At 47.5% G+C, this 21,002-nt stretch overlaps 1 protein-coding gene and 1 non-coding gene across 2 annotated transcripts; both read right to left on the bottom strand.

The window, feature by feature from the left end:
* Window positions 1–2,187: 2,187 nt before the first annotated feature.
* On the bottom strand, window positions 2,188–4,789 carry EIF1 (eukaryotic translation initiation factor 1). Its single transcript, XM_049781430.1, has 4 exons — window positions 4,704–4,789; window positions 3,914–4,077; window positions 3,662–3,763; window positions 2,188–2,405 (listed from the first exon to the last, which is right to left on the bottom strand). Exons 1-4 carry the CDS (start codon window positions 4,732–4,734, stop codon window positions 2,361–2,363), a joined length of 342 nt encoding a protein of 113 aa, XP_049637387.1. The 5' UTR covers window positions 4,735–4,789; the 3' UTR covers window positions 2,188–2,360.
* A 9,222-nt stretch (window positions 4,790–14,011) lies between these two features.
* LOC126026623 (U6 spliceosomal RNA) lies at window positions 14,012–14,115 on the bottom strand. The gene has a single exon (XR_007501852.1). It is a non-coding gene; the product is annotated as a U6 spliceosomal RNA (small nuclear RNA).
* Window positions 14,116–21,002: the final 6,887 nt, after the last annotated feature.

Here is a 21,002-nt window from a genome sequence, read left to right as displayed (position 1 = left end):
CAACCACTTTAGGTCCTGGATTGGCAGCTTGCAAGGCAAACACCATTGTGCTCTCTCTCCGGACCCCACATATCCTTTTTTTGTTTTTGGTCACACCCGGCAGTGCTCAGGGGTTACTCCTGGCTCTAGGTTCAGAAAACGCCACATATCCTTTTTAATAAATTTTTTTTTTTGGTTTATGGCCACAACTGGCCACACTTAGGGGTTACTTCTGGCTTTGCGCACAGAAATCACCCTTGGCAGGCTTGGGGGACCATACAGTATGCCAGAGATTGAACTTGGATCAGCTTTGTGCAAGGTAAATACCCTACCCACTGTTACTGCTCCAGCTCTAGCATATCCTAATTGGAGTCTTTTCATCATTAGGGCGAAATTCCTGTAATGTCATTCTGGGCCTCAGGAGCTAGATCAAAGGGCTGAGTACATGCTTATTAAGACCTAGGGTTCTGGCCCCCAAACTCCTGGAACATGTTGAGCTCAAGCCTGGTAACAGACACTACTAGGATAAGACTCCAAGAGAGCACTCAACAGAAATTTTGAGCTCTGGGTGTGGCCCGAGAAAATAAAATTCTTTTGCGTACAGCGTTTTACAACTGCATTACACAAATGCATTGTGTAGCATGTGGCACTGACAAGTTCTTCCTCCTGTTGTATTGAGTTACGCAGTTGTCTCTGCCTCAGACTATTAGTAGCTCTCCTCCACACCAAGCTTACCTTTCACCTTCCAAATAGGAAACAAACATGGGGTTGGTGAGAGCACAGCTGTAGGGCATTTGCCTCGCAAGCAGCTGATTTTAAGACGGGTGGTTCGAATCCCAGCATCCCATATGGTCCCCATGTCTGCCAGATTTCTGAGTGCATTCAGGAGTAACCTCCGGGTGTGACACCCCCCCCCCCCCAAAAGGGCAACAAACACAAGCCAGATTCCTCATAGCCATTTTAGTTTTGGCAACTTGGCCTTTTACAATCAGCAGAAAAGACTGGTTGTTCACATGGCAGTGTCAGTTTATGTCTAATAGAATGACTCCCCAAACCAGATATACAGTCTTTCCATCATGGGATGGTCTCTCACAGAACCAAATGCCAGTTTCTCAAGCTTGTCGCCGCCAGTTCCATAATTGATTGGACACCCTTTTTTTTTTTTCTTTTGGTTTTTGGGTCACACCCAGTGACGCTCAGGGGTTACTCCTGGCTATGTGCTCAGAAGTCGCTCCTGGCTCGGGGGACCATATGGGACACCAGGGGATCGAACCGCGGTCCATCCAAGGTTAGCGCAGGCAAGGCAGGCACCTTACCTCTAGCGCCACCGCCCGGCCCCTGGACACCCTTCTTAAAGGTTTGTGAATACTCCCCTCCCAGTAATTTCTCAGCTTCCTGTTCATTTTCTCAAGGAAATCCTTCCCCAACTACAGCAGCAGCAGCGTTCATTCAGCAGACTGAAGCATGCCAGTAGTTTCCCCGGGAGCGATCAACCCCACCCACACCAAGCAGCTTTGGTTAAAATAAACCTTCCACTGCCTGTTCCTACAGATTCAAAAACACAACACAAACTGCAAGTAAGGTGTTTCTGAAAACAAGTTTTATTTAAATAAGGGTTTAAATACATTACATAACATTTAAGTTGAAGGGGGAACCAAAACCCAGCCTGTTAACTTCACATGGCATTGGGCAGCTGCCGCTGGGGAGTTGCAAGCTCTACAGCTAGCTACATGACACATTGGTTGGAAATTTGTTCCCTTGTCAAAAGTTTAACTGATAGAAAGTTGGCCTCACGTTCTGGTGCCTGGACACCAACTAATGATGACGTCTAGTCAAAGACCTTTGTGGCAAGCCGGATGTCCTGTCACCTTACTAGAGGGGGAAGATGGTCACTTGGAAGCTCTGCCTGCCTGGCCAGGTTGGAGACACCAGGGCAGCGTTCTTCTACCTCCCAAGGTGCCCTCTAGCGGCCCAGTTACCAAAGCTGCCTTACCCCATACTGGCCTCTGGGCTTCACTCAGGAAGGACTGTTCTTGTGGTGACATTCACTCAGGGTAGGAGAGCCGAGGAGCTTCTGGCCAGACATGGCTGAGTGATCTTGGGGCTCTGAACTTGGCTGAAACATCATGTTACTGCTGTTTCAGGCTGGACACCGCCAGACACCTACTGCTTGATCTTTGTTTAAATGAGGGACTTCAAGACTAGACAGCATGGCTCTTTTCAGTTTATTGCATGAAGTTACACTAGTCCAAGTTAAAAGCAGACCCCAAATGGTTACATCATACAAGCTGTGAGGTTTTTAAACTTGTGACAAGGGACAGGAGGGAAATTCTACTCATTGCAATGATATCCTCACTTAAGCTTCAGAGAGCCAAAAGCACTTAAAACCCATGAACCTTCAGCTGGTCGTCCTTAGCCAGTCCAATCTGCAAAGAGAAAAGAGCAAAGTTTCAAAGGGGGTAGGAATAGGGACAAACTCTCAGCCTCATAAGAATTAATCTTTTCCTGAGCACTGACTGATAAGGCCAAGAATCAAGAAGCACACCTCAACCATTATGAAAACCTGTTTTCCACGTGGGCTCAGCTAATACACCAAGTGGTATTTTTTGGCGTGAATGATCAACTTATTCATAGCTGTATAATTTACATATTTTTTGCCATTTGTTTATGGACCACATCCAGTGGTTCTCAGGATGCTAAAAGTCAAACCTGGGTCAAGCTTTGGAAAGCCTTGACTTCATATAAATGACAGGACACAAATTTGTATGGTACCTTTCAGCGAACCTGAATTCTTTAAGCCAGACTCTTTAACTTGTGCTAACAATCTGAGCATTTTGGGCCTGGTGGTGGCGCTAGAGGTAAGGTGCCTGCGCTAGCCTTGGAAGGACCGCGGTTCATCCCCGTGTCCCATATGGTCCCCCAAGCCAGGAGCTACTTCTGAGCGTTGTTGCAAGTCAGCCCCTGAAGAGGTTGACTGATGGAGGGATGGAGGATGAGGTCTTTCCCCTCCAGCTTGGAGCTGCTCTATGTTACTGACCCTACCCTGATCGGTGATTGTGCCCTACCCTAGGGTGTGACCTGGCATTCTGCCCCACCTTAGGGTGGTACCCAATTCTGGGGATAAAAACTAGGGTCTGTGGAAGGTGAGAGGCTTTTGGCTGAAACTTATGCTGAGTCTTTGGACTTCAGTCTTGTCTACCAAGCCTGTCTGCGAGCTGTTTACCCTTTGTTTCACCTCAGAACCATCCAGAGGTCCAAGGGTCTGAAACCCAAGGGTGTGGCCCAAAAACCAAAACAAAAAAACCCAAAAAACAAGCAAGCAAACAAAACCCCCAACAATCTGAAGCATTTCCCTTATAAATTAGTAGCTTTCTATATTAGATCAGATTGATTCTAACGATTGACCTAAATGAAAAAAATCAAAAGGATAGCTCACTGTTGGGGAGACCTGGGTTCTATTCCTGGCATACAAACAAATAAACTTTATTTATAAAGTTATAGTTAATGTTGCTCATGTTGGAATGGGTCCATGCAAACAATAGGCAAGCAAATAAAAACAGACCCAGACACTTAAAAACAAACACCAGCCCCCAAAAGAAATGGAATCTGAGACACAGATGAGCTCTATATCACCCCAAGGCAGAATCCCCAATGGGTTACCAAGCTGTATCTGAACACACACCTCCACAAGGAACTGGCATATGTTCTTGCGCTGGTCACCCTGTAGCTGAATTACTTCTCCATATTCTGGATGCTCAATTACAGTACCATTGCAGGCAAATTTCTGCAAGCATTAAAAAAAAAAAAAAAAAGACAATCAGACAAAACAATCAGGCTAAGTAACACCATCCACGAATGCCCCGGTTGACAAAGGATTCCCCAAGCCCTTTCATCACCCCAACTTTCCCACCACCGTCACCAGATTTGCACCCACCTTCTTAAACGCCTTCACTAGTTTCTTTTTATCGTAATCATCAGCGATCCCTTGGACGGTGGTAAGGGTCTTCCTACCGTTTCTCTGTTGAATTCTTATATGGATATAATCCTCAGTGCCGGCAGGAAGCAGATCATCACCCTTACTTGCATCAGCAAAGGGGTCTGGGGAAGAAATAAAAAAAGATCAAAACTGGTGAATGCTAGATCTGAAACCCAAGGCCAAGGCGCTCCCAAAGGACTCTTTGTGCACGCAGAAAGACAATGAGATCACTAGGGTTCCATCAAGGAGAGAGTGGATGTGCCCTTTGTTGTTGATGCCGGAACAGGTCAGCCCGGGACAGCAGGCAAGCCAGCAGGGCTGGGCTCCACCCCGCGGCAGCTGATCACGTGACTGGGAGAGCCAGGCCGCGCCCAGCACGCGGCTGATGCAACCGCCAGGAACCCGAAGTCGAGGGCGGGGCCTCGCCTCCTGCCCATTGGTGCACGCGCTTGCCACTCAATCGCTGACTCCGCCCTCAAATGCCCGGCTCCCGGAAAACGGCGAGTGACGCAACGGACGTGACGCAGTGCGTCGGGAGGGGGGCGGGTGTGGCTGGCGGTGGCAGCGGCGGCCCGGGAGCCATTAGTAAATGCGCCACCCGAGAAGCCGGGGCCGCATCCCCTCCATCCGGGGACTGACTTCCTGGTGGCCGGTTCCGGGTATACGGACCCTTGATTCCCCCCATAGCCCGCGCGGGTACAGCAGCCGCGCACCCCGTCCTCTCAATCCGGGTCCATCCTCGGCTTACCGAAAGAGTGGAGGTTCTGGATAGCGGACATACGATACGATTCCTTTTCCTCGGTGGAAACGGCCTGCGGACGGCGGCGGCGGCGGGAGAAGGCGGGCGGGGGGGACGGAGCGCCGGGAAGCGAGGGGGCTCGAGGGGGAGGCTGCTGAGTCCTCGGCGGCGGCTCAGTGACTGGGGCGGAGGGGCGGCGCTTGTGTTCACTTATATAGCCGCCCCTGTGACGCCAGCGCGCTGCCCTCACGTCCAGGCCCCGCCCACGGCGTCAGGCCCCAGGCGCCTCGGCGCTGGCGCTTCCGATTGGTCCGGAGGCGAGGAGGCGGGACGGCGCCTGCGCAGAAAGTCTGTCCCCCGCGGTAGGAGGCGGGGGGAAGGGAACGTCCCACCGATCTAGGGAGCGGTGCGAGGGGGAGGAAAGGAAAGGTGCGGCCTCTCAAGGCGCCTGCGCAGTGTGGGCGGAAGGTGTCGGGGCGGGCCCGAGAACGGGCGGGGGTTTCGGGTGCGCCTGCGCTCTGTGTCCTCTTGGACGTTGTTTTTTTTTCCTTCTTCTTCCCTTGACCCTGTTGCAGCCCAGTCCTTATGCCAGGGAAGAGATTTCTTTTCGTGGAGTGGATTGCCCTTCCTTAGAGAGGATTGAGAGGATTTGTTTGAGCTTCGCAACACACAATAGATTCTTTTTACCTAATCATTTATTCCCACTTTCTTTACAAAACAATTTTGGGTGGCATTTCAACATGCAACATATACAAGCTCTTAAAACATATTTTTATATGTGTGTGTTGTCAGGAATGGAACCCAGGGCCTCCCAGCAGTGAGGTATATACTTTCACTCTTTTCATTTAGGACAATCAATAGAATCAATCTAAAAATGATTGATTCAGAAGGGAAGAATGCCCAGATCATTAAGAGTCCAATTTAAAAAGAATTCAAATTCCTGAAAGGTACCATTCAAATACTGTCATATAGTTTGGGTAAGTTAAGATAAACCATTTATGTCAAAATAATTCACTTTTCAGGGGCAGAGCAATAGTAGAGAGAGTAGAGTGCTTGTCTTGCACAAGGCCAAGCAGACAAAGTTTGATCCCAGCATCCTGTATGGTCCTTAGCCTACCAGGAGTGATTCCTAAGTGCAGAGCCAGGATTGACCCCTAAACATGGCCCAGTGAGGTCCCAGAACAAAACAAAACAAAAAGTTATCTTGGGATCAGAGAGAATACAGTGGCTAGGGAAGGGCTTGCCTTGCACAGTGAAGATCAGGCTTTTATTCCCAGTACTGCATATGATCCCTGGAGTGTTGTTGGGAGTGATTCTTGAATATAGAGCCAGGAATAAGCTCTAAGCACTGAGCATTGCCACGTGTGACCACAAAACCAAAAACCAAATGAAAACAAATCACCACCACCAAAAAAGAAAAGTCTATATTTATTGCTGTCAGTTTATTTATTGGACTACTCTCTGCAGCATGGGTAAACAGAGCGGTTTCAGACTCCAAAGGTCTCCTGAAGCCAGACAGGTAAGATGAAGTTTGCAGCCAAGTGTGATGTAACAGGAGTGTGATAGGGGCTGTGGTTTACAGAGGCTGCAGAGGCTGGACTTGTGTCCAGTTCATTGTGCAACTGAGTTTTCATCAGGAGCTAGAAATACAGTTGCTCCTATCAAATCTATTTTAAAATATTGCTGATAGGGGCTGGGGAGATAGTACAGCGAGTAAGGTACTTGCCGTGCATGCAACCAGCCTGGATTCTATCCCTGGAAACCCCATAATGGTCCCCCTGCTGCCAGCCCGGAGTGATCTTTGAGAGCCCAAGCCAGGAGTAAGCCCTGTGTGGTCCCAAACAAACAAATAAACGAAAACATCAAAACATTGTTGATACATCTGACTGTTTGTTCATACATAATGTATTGGCTGTGTGCGTTGGCCCCAAGGACTGCAATTATGCCCCAAGGACTGAGGTTGATACACGTTCCCATCCCTTGAGTCTAGTGGGATCAGCATATGCAATGATTATGAACGGGCACATGGATTGCAGTAACCAAGTAAACTCCTGTACTGAGCTTAGGAAACCCTAAGGGTGCCAGGGATCAGACCTCTGGTTGGTGGCATGCAAAGCAAGCACCCTCCTAGCTAGACCTTCACTCTGGTCTCAACTCCTCCGACTTCTGGTTTCTTTTTAGGCTTTTTGTGGGGTCTTGCAGCTGCTTGGATAATGTCACTTGGGTTCTTCAGAAGTACCTGCTCTCCCTTATGGGGGCAATCACATGTGCTCCCCTTCTCCTCCTCCTTGTCTTGGACTGGTTCCTCAATTTCCTGCGCTGTTCCTGCGCCAAGCACAAAGTGAAATTGTGAAGCCCTTTGTTCAAAAATGGTTCAGAGGGCAGGGAGAGGGCTCCTGCATGCACAGCGGTTCTCTCCAGCCCTTTGAACCCTCTCCCTACACTCTTCCGGCAATGCCTGGACTCCCTGCACTGCTAGCTATGGTCCTCCTCCCCCACAACAGGTGTTTCAAAAGTGCTAAGACTTGTCAGGAGAAAAGAAAGGAGTAAGGTGCCTGCCTTGCCTGCGCTAGCCTTGGACGGACCGCGGTTCGATCCCCCGGTGTCCCCATATCGGTCCCACCAAGCCAGGAGCAACTTCTGAGTGCGATAACCAGGATGTAGTAACCCCTGAGCCGTATCCGGGTGTGGGCCCCAAAATACCTCAAAAAAAAAAAAAAAAAAAAACAAAAAGAGAAAAGAAAAGGAGGAGAAGGAGGCTAGGGATGTGGTTCAATTTGTAGAGCAGGATGGGACATATATGTCAGTGCCTACAGTTTGATCCCAGATGATCTCATGTTCACGCTCTATTATTCTCACAACTTGTATGAATTCATGTATATCTGTATGTATAAAAAATATATGATGGGGGGATAAAATATGTGATATACTTATGCATGGCTCACATCTAATAAAGCAACTGTAAAAAATTCAGGCAGGGATGGGGAAGGAGGGAGGGGGGCATTGGTGGTAGGGAATGTTGCACTGGTGAATGGGGGTATTCTGTTTTATGACTGAAACCCAACTACAATCACGCTTGTAATCATGATCGTTAAATAAAGATTAAATAAAAAAAAGGACTGTTGTCATGGCTCATGCTCCATCCAGGCATGTGGTTGTTTGGTCCTTCACTCTCATGCAGGCTGTGAGTGCAAACTGCCTCTGTGAGAGAGAAATGTGGGGGGGCACTCATCATCGTGGTGCTCTGTGTCTGAGGAAGGAGGGAGAGAGTGAGGGGGAAGAGAAAGAGGAAGAGGGAGAAGAAGGAGGAGGAGAGAGGAGAGAGCAAGAGAGGAAGAGAGAGACAGAGGGAGACAGAGACAGAGACTTAGCATCGGTTGTGCTTTGTGCTGGTCCTGTGACATGTGAGTATATCTGAGGATGCTGTATCTGAAGGACAAGAGCCAGTCTTTGCTTGGAAACCTTGGCAGCCCCGACAGATGTCTGAGACAGGGAAAGGGCCCATCCCATGAGAAGCTTTCTAGGTGGACACCAATGTGCACAGGTCAGAGCTAGTTCCTGGGAAACTGTCATCTGCCCTGGGTGGATGCTGAACACCCAGAACACCACCCACCCCAAATTCTGGGAGCAGGTTTGGGACAGGTGGCCCGTGAAGCAAAAGGTCCTATCGATTCTCCCCAAATTCCTAGGTGCTCCTTCGGGGTCCTGTCCTGGAGTACTGACTCAGGGGTTACTCCTGATTCTGAGCTCAGTAGAATCACTCCTGGCAGGCTGGGGGGACGGTTGTGGGATGCTGGGAATGCCAAACCTGGGTTGGTTACGTACAATGCAAACACCCTTACTGCTGTGCTATCACTAAGTTTTTGTTTTGTTTTTTGGGGCCACACCTGGTGACGCTCAGGGGTTACTCCTGGCTATGCGCTCAGAAATTGCTCCTGGCTTGGGGGAACCATATGGGAACGCCGGAGGATCGAACTGCAGTGTTGTCCTAGGCTAGTGCTTGCAAGGCAGATGCCTTACCTCTAGCGCCATTGCTCTGGCCCAGTGCTATCACTCTGGCCCGGTCTTTCTTTTTTTGTTTTCTCATATTTTTGGACCACACCCAGTGGTGCTTAGAGGTTCCTCCTGGCTCTGCATTCAGAAATTATACCTGACAGATTCAGGGGAACCTTATGTGATACAGGAGTGAGTGAAACCTGGATCAGCCATGTATCAAGCAAATGCCTACCCACACTGCTATCACTCTGGCCCTCTCTTTTTCTTTTTTGGGCCCACACTCAGAAATGCTCAGGGGCTACTTAGTCCTGGCTCTGCACTCAGGAATCACTCCTGGTGGTGCTTGGGGGACCATTTGGGATGCCAGGGATTTAAACTTGGGTCAGGCCACAATGAAAGGCAAGGTGCCCTATCCACTGTATTATCTTTTTTTTTTTGGGTGGGGAGGGGGCGAGGAGCACAACTAGTGGTGCTCAGGAGGTACTTCCTGGCACTGCGCTCAGAAATTGCTCCTGGGGCCAAGGAGATAGACATGGGAGATTAAGCATTTGTCTTGCATGCAGAAGGACAGTGGTTCGAAATCCCGGATCCCATATAGGTCCCCTGAGCCTGCCAGGAGCGATTTCCTGAGCTTAGAGCCAGGAATAATCCCTGAGCACTGCCGGGTATGACCCCCAAAAACCAAAAACAAACAAATAGAAAAACAAAAACAAAAAAAGGGAAATTAATTCCCTGGCAGCTGGGGGACTATATAGATGCCAGAGATAGAACCTAGGTTGGCAGTGATAAAGGCAAATGCCCTACCTGCTGTACTATCGCTCCAGCCCCTGTATTATCTTATTTCTAAGGCTTTTTCTCCGGTCTAAGAAAGAGCTGGGGTGCTTGTCTCCAGACCTGGGGCAGCTTCCAGAGAGGGCCTGCGGGGATTCCACTCACCCCCCCCTCCCCCCGCTCTCCCCATGGCTGCTGATGGGCTGGAAAATCTGTGTTTCAACCCCTTCATAGTCCTTGCCAGAGGTAATAGTTCTGGTCTTCCATACTTTTGAAGGGGTTACAGAGGGGAGACAGGACAGGGCAAAGGTATCAGGGTTAGAAAATCATGAGCGGGCCAGGCGGTGGCACTGGAGGTAAAGGTGCCTGCCTTACCTGCGCTAGCCTAGGACGGGACCGCGGTTCGATCCCCCCGGCGTCCATATGGTCCCCCAAGAAGCCAGGAGCAACTTCTGAGTGCATAGCCAGGAGTAACCCCTGAGCGTCACAGGGTGTGGCCCAAAAACCAAAAAAAAAAAAAAAAAAAAAAGAAAATCATGGAGCAGATGATGCTGATTTCAGCTGGGGCAGAAGTGGCCCCTGTAGGACAGAAACAGAGTTGGGGCCTCTTTAGATTTATCCTTTTGGGGTGTGGCAAACGCTCAGCGGGGTGGGATATTTTGAGATCTCCACTTCCCTAAGACTCTCCTTGAGCCCTGTAGGACCACAGTGAGAGGAGTGGGGATGTGCATCTCCGTGGTAATCAGGCAGAGGTGGAATGATCCCGCCCAATGCTGATGGCCTATAAGCTGGCATCGGATTTAATTTGATTTAGTAGGTGAAATGCTTGTATAGCTCTTGTATACTCAGGAGCTCCCCTCATGATGTGAGTGATGGACCAGACCCTGTCTCCTCTTCCCACTCCTCAGTTTGAGGAAAAGGATAATAGCTTGGGCTGGTCTCTGCTGCACCCAGGACTTGTAGTCATGTGGATGGAATTGTAGGGATACACAAAACATTCACCTCTTCTTGAGCGGACATGACCCCTCTACTTTGGTTTTGTTTGTTGTGAAGGGTTGATCCTGAGAATTTGGTTAGGGGGGAAAGGTAATTCCACACAGAAATATACATACCTCAAAATCTATGACATTGCTGTGACAGAGCCAGGCTATTCTCAATTGAAAAAATATTCCCATCATAGATATTGCTTCTTGGGGTTTGGGTTTTGTGAATGGGGGTGTGCTCAAGGAGACCATATGATATTAGGGATTGGAGCCCAGATCTCTTGTATTGTGCACCAGCCTACAAATCATATCTCCATATCCCTGATCTCCACATCAACATTTTGTTTTTTGGGACCACACTTTGCAGTGCTCAGTGCTGGGACTACTGTTTCTTGTGCTCAGGTGAATCATTTTGGGGTTGCTCACTTGGTCACGTATGTGCAAAGCAAGCATCCTGCCCACTGTATATTGCTCTGGACCCCATTAACATTTAAATTAACAAAGCATTTTACTTCTGAGTCTGAGAGGCCATAGTGGTGCCTGGATGGAACTCAGGGGCCTCATGCATGCAAGACATGTACTCCACTCCCTCTGGTTATCTCTCCGGTCCCAATGTGATTTGTTTTTGGGGGCAAGAGAGAAAGTCTAGAGGTATAAAGCACTAGACTTGGACAACCCTGGTTCTATTCCATAGTCCCCCACCACCACATATATAGTTCCCCTGACCACTGCCAGGAGTGACCCCCTGAGCACAAAGCTGGGCATAGCCTATGAGTACTGTTTGGGTGTGATCTAAAACACCCCTACTCCAAAGGAAGATTGTTTTTTTGGGTTTGTTTCTTTGGCTTTCTGGGCCACCACCAGTGTGCTCAGGGGTTACTCCTGGCTCTGTGCTCAGAAATGCTCCTGGCAGGCTTGGGGGACCATATGGGGATGCTGGGGATCAAACCCCAGTCTGTTCTGGGTCAGTCGCATGCAAGGCAAATTGCCCTACTGTTGTGCTACCTACCGCTCTAGCCTTGGAAGGTTCATTCTTTTCCCCCAGAATGTCAATTCCTAAGATTCTGGTCAAATAGAAAAACACTCTTACATAATTTCTTGTTTTTTTTTTGGGGGGGTCATACCTGGAAGTACTGAGAGTACTTTTTGTGCATTGCTTGAGGATAGAAACCAGGCCTCCTGCATACAAATCACGTACTGGAGCCCTTCGAACCATCTCCTTAACCAAATGCATACAACATATATAGACATTGTTTTGTCTGGGGTCAGACAGAGCTGTGCTCAGAGATCACTTGTGGGATTCCGAGATTAAATGCAGTGCCAGGGATTGAACCCAGTTTGAGCACATGCAAAGTGAATGATTTAATCCCTGTATTATCTCTCTCGTTTATTTTGTATTGTTTTTGGTCCACATCCAGCTGTGCTCAGGGCTTACTACTGGCTCTTTGGCCTTAGGTATCACAGGGGTTCTAGGAATTGAGACCGGATTGGCTGTATGCAAGACAAATGCCTTTTTACCAATTCTACTAACGCTCTGGCTCCCCAAATACATGTATATGGTTTTTGGGTTACTCCTGTTCTGCATTCAAAAAATATTCCTGTGCTCAGGGGACTGCATGAATGCCAGGAATTGAACCCTGGTTGGCCATGTGCAAGACAAATACCCTACCTGCTGTAGTATCGCTTCTGCACTCCACATGCTTATTTTGAACTTGAGATGGTTATGTTTGAAGTAGGAGCCATTGTAAGTGTGAGGACTAGAGATAAAAATCAGGGTTGCCATCTTTCTGGTAGAAGAAACACCAAGCTCCAAAAGAAAAACACTGGCCTTATTTTGACTGACACTTCCCAGATAGTCTGGTTTGAGCTGATACCCTCTGTGACATTCTCAGAATGGGTGGGCGGACAGATTTCCCTTTCTACATGAAACCACAACCAGCCCTGCGCCACACCCCTACACCCGCTGACAGAAGTGACCCAGCTCCACAACATAACCTTAACAAACGAATTTTGTTTCAGGTCTCTAGATCCTGGAGTGGCTGTGCAACACCTCAAAACATTCATAGTAGTAAGGGCCGGGAGAGATACATCATGGTGGTGGGGCAATTGCCTTGCATGCAGAAGGACGTTGGGTTGGAATCCCGGCATCCAACATGTCCGTCCCGTCCCCCCCCCCGGGGCCCACCCCCCCCCCCCCCGTGCCTGCCAGGGGGCGATTTCCTGAGCCGATCAAGCTAGAGTAACCCCCCGAGCGCTGCTGGGTGTGGACCCAAAAAACCAAAAACCAAACAAAACCAAAACAAAACAAGAAAAAAAAAAAAACAAAAAACTTCATAGAAGTGTCAGCCTAATAATATCACAGGATATTATGGTGAAATTATGGGGATATTATGGAAACATTATGGTAAATATATAAAACAAGTGTTTCAAATTGGCCCTTGTTGATCTTAGGGTGGTTGGGAACATTGGGGACATTGGTGTAGGAAGGTCACACTGGTGGTGGGATTGGTGTAGCAATGTTTAGTACCTTAAATGACTGTATTATGAACAACTTGATAAATCATGGTGTTATAATAAAATATTTAAAATTTAAAATTGAATTAAAAAAATTCCGGCCCGGGGAGGTGGCTCAATGGTAGAACACATACCATGCATGTGGAAAATCAGGGCTTGATTCCTAAAACTGTCTATCCCTCCTCTCTCAAAATCATCCTAAAATGTTGACATGGTGGCTCTTTCGTTCCTGTTTTTCAGCAATTGGGCCAATCTGGACATTTAATCCTTGTATAGGGGCCTGCAGCATATATGATGGGGACCCAGGACTTTCGGCTGCTGCAAAATAAATTTTTTTTCTTTACTTTTCTTTCTTTCTTTTTTTTCTTTGGTTTTTCGGACCACACCCATTTGATGCTCAGGGGTTACTCCTGGCTAAGCGCTCAGAAATTGCCCCTGGCTTGGGGGACCATATGGGACACCGGGGGATCTAACCGCAGTTCTTCCTTGGCTAGCGCTTGCAAGACAGACACCTTACCTCTAGCACCACCTCGCCGGCCCCTATTTTTCTTTTTTTCTTTTTATTTTTTTTTGGTTTTTGGACCACACCCAGTGACGCTCAGGGGTTACTCCTGGCTATGCACTTAGAAATTGCTCCTGGCTTGGGGGACTATATGGGCTGGGGGATCAAATCACAGTCTGTCCTAGGCTAGTGTGGGCAAGGCTGACACCTTACCGCTTGAGCCACTGCCTCTGGCCCCAAAAGAAATTATTTTTAATCTAATTTTTGTTTTTGTGTTTTTTTTGGGTCACACCCGGCAGCGCTCAGGGGTTTCAACGCTCAGAAATTGCTTCTGGCAGACCCGGGGGACCATATGGGATGCCGGGATTCGAACCACCCTCCTTTTGCATGCAAGACAAACGCCCTACCTCTATGCTATCTCTTTGGCCCCTTATCCAATTTTTTTTTTTAAATTTCTATTTTGACCAAAGTGGATTACAAATCTTTCATAGTAATATTTTAGGTACATAACAACATTAAATCAGGGGAATTCCCACCACCAATGTTGTCCTAAAAATATGGAACGCTTCACGAATTTGTGTGACATCCTTGTGCAGGGGCCATGCTAATCTCTGTATCGTTCCAATTTTAGTATATGTACTGCCGAAGCAAGCACCCCTTATTCAATTTTTAGTTCATTTTTGTGCCACACCCAATTGTCTTTCACCAGTTACTTAAAGTTCCTTCCTCAAAAACCCCTTTATTTATTTATTTGTTTGTTTGTTTGTTTGTTTGTTTTTTGGGCCACACCTGGTGACACTCAGGAGTTACTCCTGCTTATGTGCTCAGAAATCGCTCCTGGTTTGGGGGGCCATATGGGACATTGGGGGATCGAACTGTGATCTGTCAGTCGTAGATTAGTAGTGGCAAGGCAGATGCCTTACTGCTTCATGCCATTACTCCGGTCCCAAATTCTTATTTTTTTTTTGCTTTTTGGGCCACACCCGGTGGTGCTCAGGGGTTACTCCTGGCTGCCTGCTCAGAAATAGCTCCTGGCAGGCACGGGGGACCATATGGGACACCAGGATTCGAACCAACCACCTTTGGTCCTGGATCGGCTGCTTGCAAGGCAAATGCCGCTGGGCTATCTCTCCAGGCCCAGTTTCTTTCTTTTTTTTTTCTTTCTTTCTTTCTTTCTTTCTTTCTTTCTTTCTTTCTTTCTTTCTTTCTTTCTTTCTTTCTTTCTTTCTTTCTTTCTTTCTTTCTTTCTTTCTTTCTTTCTTTCTTTCTTTCTTTCTTTCTTTCTTTCTTTCTTTTTCTTTCTTTCTTTCTTTCTTCTTCCTTCCTTCCTTCTTCCATCCTTCACTTCCTTCCTTCCTTCCTTCCTTCTTCCTTCCTTCCCTTCCTTCTTCCTTCCTTCCTTCCTTCCTTCCTTCCTTCCTTCCTTCCTTCCTTCCTTCCTTCACTTCCATTCCTTCCTTCCTTCCTTTCCTTCCTTCTTTCTTTCTTTCTTTTCTTTCTTTCTTCCTTCCTTCCTTCCTTCCTCCTTCCTTCCTTCCTTCCTTCCTTCCTTCCTTCCTTCCTTCCTTCCTTCCTTCCTTCCTTCCTTCCTTCCTTCCTTCCTTCCTTCCTTCCTTCCTTTCTTCCTTCCTTCCTTCCTTTCCTTTCTTTCCTTTCTTTCTTTATTTTTTTTTACCACAGTTTCTTTAGCCATTCATCTCTTGAAGGGTATCTTGGCTGTTTCCAGAGTCTTGCTATGGTAAACAGTGCTGCAATGAATATAGGTTTAAGGAAGGGATTTTTGTATTGCATTTTTGTGGGAACACTGTTTATTTAATCATTCATTCATTCATTTCTTTTTTTTTGGGAGGGTCACCAAAAAACAAACAAACAAATAAAAAACCCTGGCAGCGCTCAGGGTTTATTCCTGGCTTTATGCTCAGAAATCACTGCTGGCAGGCCCGGGGGACCATTTGGGATGCTGGGATTCGAACCACCATCCATCTAAATGCAAGGTAAACGCCCTACCTCCATGCTTTCTCTCCAACCCCCATTAACTCATTTATTGCTAAATGAGTTAAAAAAATAAGTTTATGGCCTGGAGAGATAGCACAGTGGCGTTTGCCTTGCAAGCAGCCGATCCAGGACCTAAGGTGGTTGGTTCGAATCCCGGTGTCCCATATGGTCCCCTGTGCCTGCCAGGAACTATTTCTGAGCAGACAGCCAGGAGTAACCCCTGAGCACCGCCGGGTGTGGCCCAAAAACAAAAAAAAGAAAAAAAAAAGAAATAAGTTTATTTATTATTATTATTATTATTATTTTGGTTTTTGGGTCATACCCGGTGGCGCTCAGGGATTACTCCTGGCTCCATGCTTAGAAATCGCTCCTGGCAGGCTCGGGGGACCATATGGGATGCTGGGATTCGAACCAATGACCTTCTGCATGAAAGGCAAATGCCTTACCTCCATGCTATCTCTCTGGCCCCGTAGAAATAAGTTTATTTATTTACTCATTCATTCACTCATTTATTTCTAAATAAGATAAGACATAAGTTTATTTATTTATTTATTTATTTATTTATTTATGCTTTTGGGCCATACCTGGTGGCCCTCAGGATTTACTCCTAACTCTGCACTCAGAAATCTCTCCTGTCAGGTTTGAGAGACAATATGGGATGCCGAGAATTGAACCCGGTTCTGTTTCAGGTCGGCCATGTGCAAGGCAAATACCCTACCCCCCAGAAATAAGTCTCTTTAGGCTATATTTAAAGTAAAACAACTATATAGAAATTCATCAGCATGCAAATGTGAAATGACAGCATACTTCGATGACATAAATAACATTCAAATATAAGACAGAAATGTCCTATTTTTTGCTATGGTCAGCTAAATGCCTTCTGCTTTCTCCAGCTATTTTTAGTGAGCATGTGTCAAATTTTATTTAGCTCTTTTTTTAAAATATGTAATTACTTTAAGCACCATGGTTACAAAATTGTGCGTGATTGAGTTTCAGTCATACAATGAACACCATTCTTCACCAGTGCATATTGTCCACTACCAATGTCCCCAGATTCCCTTCCATTCTCTTTCACCCTCACCCCCACCCTCCTGTACTCCTCCTCCTCCCTCACAGGCATTTTACCTCTCTCTCTCTCTCTCTCTCTCTCTCTCTCTCTCTCTCTCTCTCTCTCTCTCTCTTCTGACACTGTGGTTTGCACTATTGCTAATGAAGGGGTATCATGCATATATTACTTTATCACCTTTCAGTGCTCAAGAGGAACATGCTTTAAACTAATAGAAATGTAGTCCCCCCCCCTCTAATCAACAGTGTGTTGGTCAGTCATGGTCCTTGAGAAGATCTTCAGCGTTCAGAGAGCAACAGACTCTGTGGGAACATGTTTGCATGCAAAAGCCTATGAGCTCAGGCATGCCGTGAGCACCAAAGTCTTGCCAGCTCACTACAGGCAGCTGCCCACACGAAGTCCCACTTGATCTGCGTAACATGGGAGTCAATCCCTGCACCCAGATTTCCGAGGAGCTCTGGGTTTCAGGTTGAGATGCTATTTGCTCTTCTCAGAAGGAAGAGCCAGCTTCAACCTCCATCTGGCTCCGGATTTCTTGTCTTTTCTGCTTCTTTGGGAAACACATCTGGTGGTACTTGGGGGAATGTCCCAGGGGTACTTGGGGGTAACCTGTGCTGATGGATTTTGAACTTGGGGCTCCAGCATAGGAAGTTTGTGCTTTAGTATTTTGCACTGTATCTCCTAGCCTCGGATTCTTTTTATTTTTTTTGGTTTTTGGGCCACACCCATTTGATGCTCAGGGGTTACTCCTGGCTATGCGCTCAGAAATCGCCCCTGGCTTCTGGCTTGTGGGGACCATATGGGACGCCGGGGGATCGAACCGCGGTCTGTCCTACCTAGCGCTTGCAAGGCAGACACCTTACCTCTAGTGCCACCTTCCCGGTCCCCTAGCCTCGGATTCTAATCTTTTGTTGCAAAGAAGGATTTAGGCGATGAAACTCCAGAAAGAGAGGAGAATGCTGAAAAGTAAAAGAAAGGGGTTACACACCTTGAGGGTGTTATGGGCACCATCAAAATGGAATGCCCTGACCTGCTTTGGGAGCTGACTTTAGAGAGCCTTTTCCCCAATGCCACAGCCTGGATCTCTGTGCAGATTAAGGCTCATTACTTAGGGTGTGTTCCAGGAGGACTCTGAGCTTCGTGGTCTCTTCATTCTTTTGTTTTCTGAAGCAGAGGGGGGGTTCTCAGGAACTTCCCACCATGGTGCTGAACTACGGTATATGTATATGTGATGGCAGAGATCAAAGTGAGGTTCAGCTGCAAGATAAGTGCCATCACTCCTGTTTGTATCTCTCCCCTATTCTCCCAGTCTGATCAGGGTTTTTGATTATTATCTCTGGCTGGGAACTGGTGGAGGAAGGCTCCTTTCAGCTTCTGTCAAGAAATGTTTCTTGCTTTTTTTCTGCTTCCTGAAATTTATTGCCAAGGGCCCTCCTTGCCTGCCAGCCTCAGAGGAATAAAACAATCAGTGCATCTCCTTTCTCTGTCCTCTTGTAGAAGAGACCTGAGCACTGTTGTTCCCTTGGTAGTTAAAGTAATATCTAGAGAAAACTGTCCCCCCTCTCCATCTTGTTCTCTAGTAACCCATGATACATCCCCTGCTGAAAACTCTGAATCAGACCCACACTTTAGGTCTAATTAGCAATTTTTAGGCAGCAGAGAGCAGAGGAGGGAATTAAATTCCATTGGGGATCATATGTGGTGCCAACCCTCAAATCCAAGTACCTTACCTGCTATAATAATAAAGTCATTGAGGATTTACTGGGCTGGCTGGTGCTAGCTGAGCTTTCTGTGTTACTGTGTAGGCTCACTGAGCTTGATGGTCTTCTATGCAACGTTCCATTAGATTTGCTGTGATCCTCCTGGGCTGACACTACTGTGAAATTTGGAGGTGTCGCTCAGCTATGTATGTGACTGCAAGGTCCAGGAGCTATGGGGCTGGAATGATTTGGTGGCCTAGAAGTTTAATGAGGTTCAGTTGTGGAGCTGAGCTGTTTCTCTGTCAGCAAGATGGAAAGTATGGGTGGGGACTGCTGGATTTTTACTCTGTCAGCAAAATGGAAAGTATGGGTGGGGACTGCTGGATTTTTACTAATAGAGTGTTTGGGTTTTTTAGGGAATCTATTTAATTTTTTCCTGAGAATGCCCCAGGGTTTTCAGTCTGTAAGCTAGTCCCACCTGGGGAAGATTCAGTTGCTCATCTTTCTCGTCCTTTAAACTTTATTTATTGATTGATTGGTCTTTGGGGGTGCTCAGGGACACTCCTGGTTCTGCATTCAGAAATCTCCCCTGGCAGACTGGGAGGCCATATGGGATGCTGGGAATTGAACCAGGTCCCTCCTAGGTCAGCTACATGCAGGGCAAATGCCCTACTACTGTGCTATCTCTTTGACCCCTTCTTTAGAGTGTCCTTTTTTGTTTTTTTTTTTTTTTTTTTTGGTTTTTTGGGCCACACCCGGCGGTGCTCAGGGGTTACTCCTGGCTGTCTGCTCAGAATAGCTCCTGGCAGGCACGGGGGACCATATGGGACACCGGGATTCGAACCAACCACCTTGGGTCCTGGATCGGCTGCTTGCAAGGCAAACACTGCTGTGCTTTCTCTCCAGGCCTAGAGTGTCCTTTTTGAGTTCAGTTGTGGAGCTGGACCATTTATAAGGCATCGAGTGTTGGGTGTGGCTGCAGGCTGCTGTGCCTTCAGGCAGAAAGTATCAGCTTGTCCTAATTCCCAGCAGGTCCCTGAGTTGACAGCCTGGACCTTCTACCGGGGAAGATTTGGTGGCATGATGTTCTTTTTGAGATTAGTTGTGGATCTGGGTGGTTTCCCTGCCAGCAAGAATGTTAAGTGTCCCCCAATTTTTTTTTTTTTTTTTTTTTAGTTTTGGTGCCATACCCGGTAGTACTCAGGGGTTACTCCTGGCTCTGCACTAAGGAATCACTTCTGGCAGTGCTCAAGGGACCATACAGGATGTTAAAGATTGAACCTGGGTTAACCACATACAAGGCAAATGCCTTACTCACTGTCTAATCTCTCTGGTCTGGCAATTTAATTTTGTTTGTTTGTTTGTTTGTTTGTTTTTGGACCACACCCGACAGTGCTCAGGGGTTCCTCCTGGCTCTCTGCTCAGAAATTGCTCCTGGCAGGCTCAGGGGACCATATGGGATGCCTGGATTTGAACCACCGTTGGTCCTGGGTTGGCAAATGCCCTACCGCTGTACTATCTCTCCGGCCCCCAATTTAATATTTTATGTTAGGTAATCCTTGGGTTCATAACTTTGCAGCAAGCTCAGAGGAAAGATTTCCCTTCCCGCTGGTCTCTCACAAAAGGTATTAGAAAGTCACGGATGAACTAGAATGATAGTACAGTGGGTAGGGCACTTGCCTTGCATGAGGCTATTCCTGGTTCAATCCCCAGCATCCCATATGGTCCCTGCACCATACCAGGAGGGATTATAGGCTTTTCATTCAGGAAGTCCTGGTTTACCTCCCACACCACATGGTCCCCCAAGAGAGACCATCAAAGACAGAGCCAGGAGTTTCCCTGTGTGGCCCCCCAAAACAAATCAAAGAAAGGAAACGTGAGTAGCCAGATGAAGAGAAATATGGGATGAGGTCCCAAGGATTCTGGGGGGGGTCAGTGTATTTCTCTTTCTGACCACACTCTAGGTCTATATAAGTTTGTCAGCCTGACATGGTTATAGGGTACAGGGATTAAATTCTCTCCCTTTGGTGGCCAATGCCACCTCTAGAGAGGACAGAGTAGGCTATTTCAGCCTAATAGCCTGACATTCCCTAAAGGCTCCACTCACTAGCATTCTGTTAACAACACAAAGTTGGGGCCGGTGAGGTGGTGCTAGAGGTAAGGTGTCTGCCTTGCAAGTGGTAGCCTGGGACGGACCACGGTTCGATCCCCTGGCGTCCCATATGATCCCCCCAAGCCAAGAGCAATTTCTGAGTGCTTAGCCAGGAGTAACCCCCGATCATCAAATGGGTGTGGCCCGAAACCCCCCCCCCCCAAAAAAAAAAAAAAAACCAACACAAAGTTGAGGCTGGAGAGATAGCACAGCGGCAGGTTGTTTGTCTTACATGCTGCTGATCAAGGATGGACCTTGGTTTGATTCCTGGCATCCCATATGGTCCCCCGTGTCTGCCAGGAGCGATTTCTAAGCGAGGAGTAAGGAGAAAACCCTGAGTGCTGCCAGGTATGGCCCCCAAACCAAACCAAACCAAACCAAACCAAACCAAACCAAACCAAACCAAACCAAACCAAACCAAACCAAACCAAACTAAAGCTCTACAAAGTTCTCTAAGCACCTTTGAAGCACCTGGTTAGGATCCAGGGACTAAGACCAAGTGGTAGGGCATTTGCCTTCCATATGGCTGACCTAGGATGGACCGCAGTTGGAATCCTGACGTCCCATATGGTTCCCAAGCCAGGAGCGATTTTTGAGCTCAGAGCCAGGAGTAACCCCTGAGCATCACC

This window comes from Suncus etruscus, chromosome 1, assembly GCF_024139225.1.
Source record: "Suncus etruscus isolate mSunEtr1 chromosome 1, mSunEtr1.pri.cur, whole genome shotgun sequence".
Classification (NCBI taxonomy): domain Eukaryota; kingdom Metazoa; phylum Chordata; class Mammalia; order Eulipotyphla; family Soricidae; genus Suncus; species Suncus etruscus.
This window is presented reverse-complemented; position numbering and strand designations above follow the sequence as displayed.

What these genes read in the sequence shown, in the direction of transcription:
- EIF1 (XM_049781430.1), bottom strand. Translation starts at nt 4,734, where the DNA reads ATGTCCGCTATCCAGAACCTCCACTCTTTCG. An exon ending in CCAGAACCTCCACTCTTTCG is followed by an intron (nt 4,078 to 4,703) that starts GTAAGCCGAGGA and finishes TTTCTTCCCCAG; the next exon opens with ACCCCTTTGCTGATGCAAGT. An exon ending in TAGTGAAGGCGTTTAAGAAG is followed by an intron (nt 3,764 to 3,913) that starts GTGGGTGCAAAT and finishes TAATGCTTGCAG; the next exon opens with AAATTTGCCTGCAATGGTAC.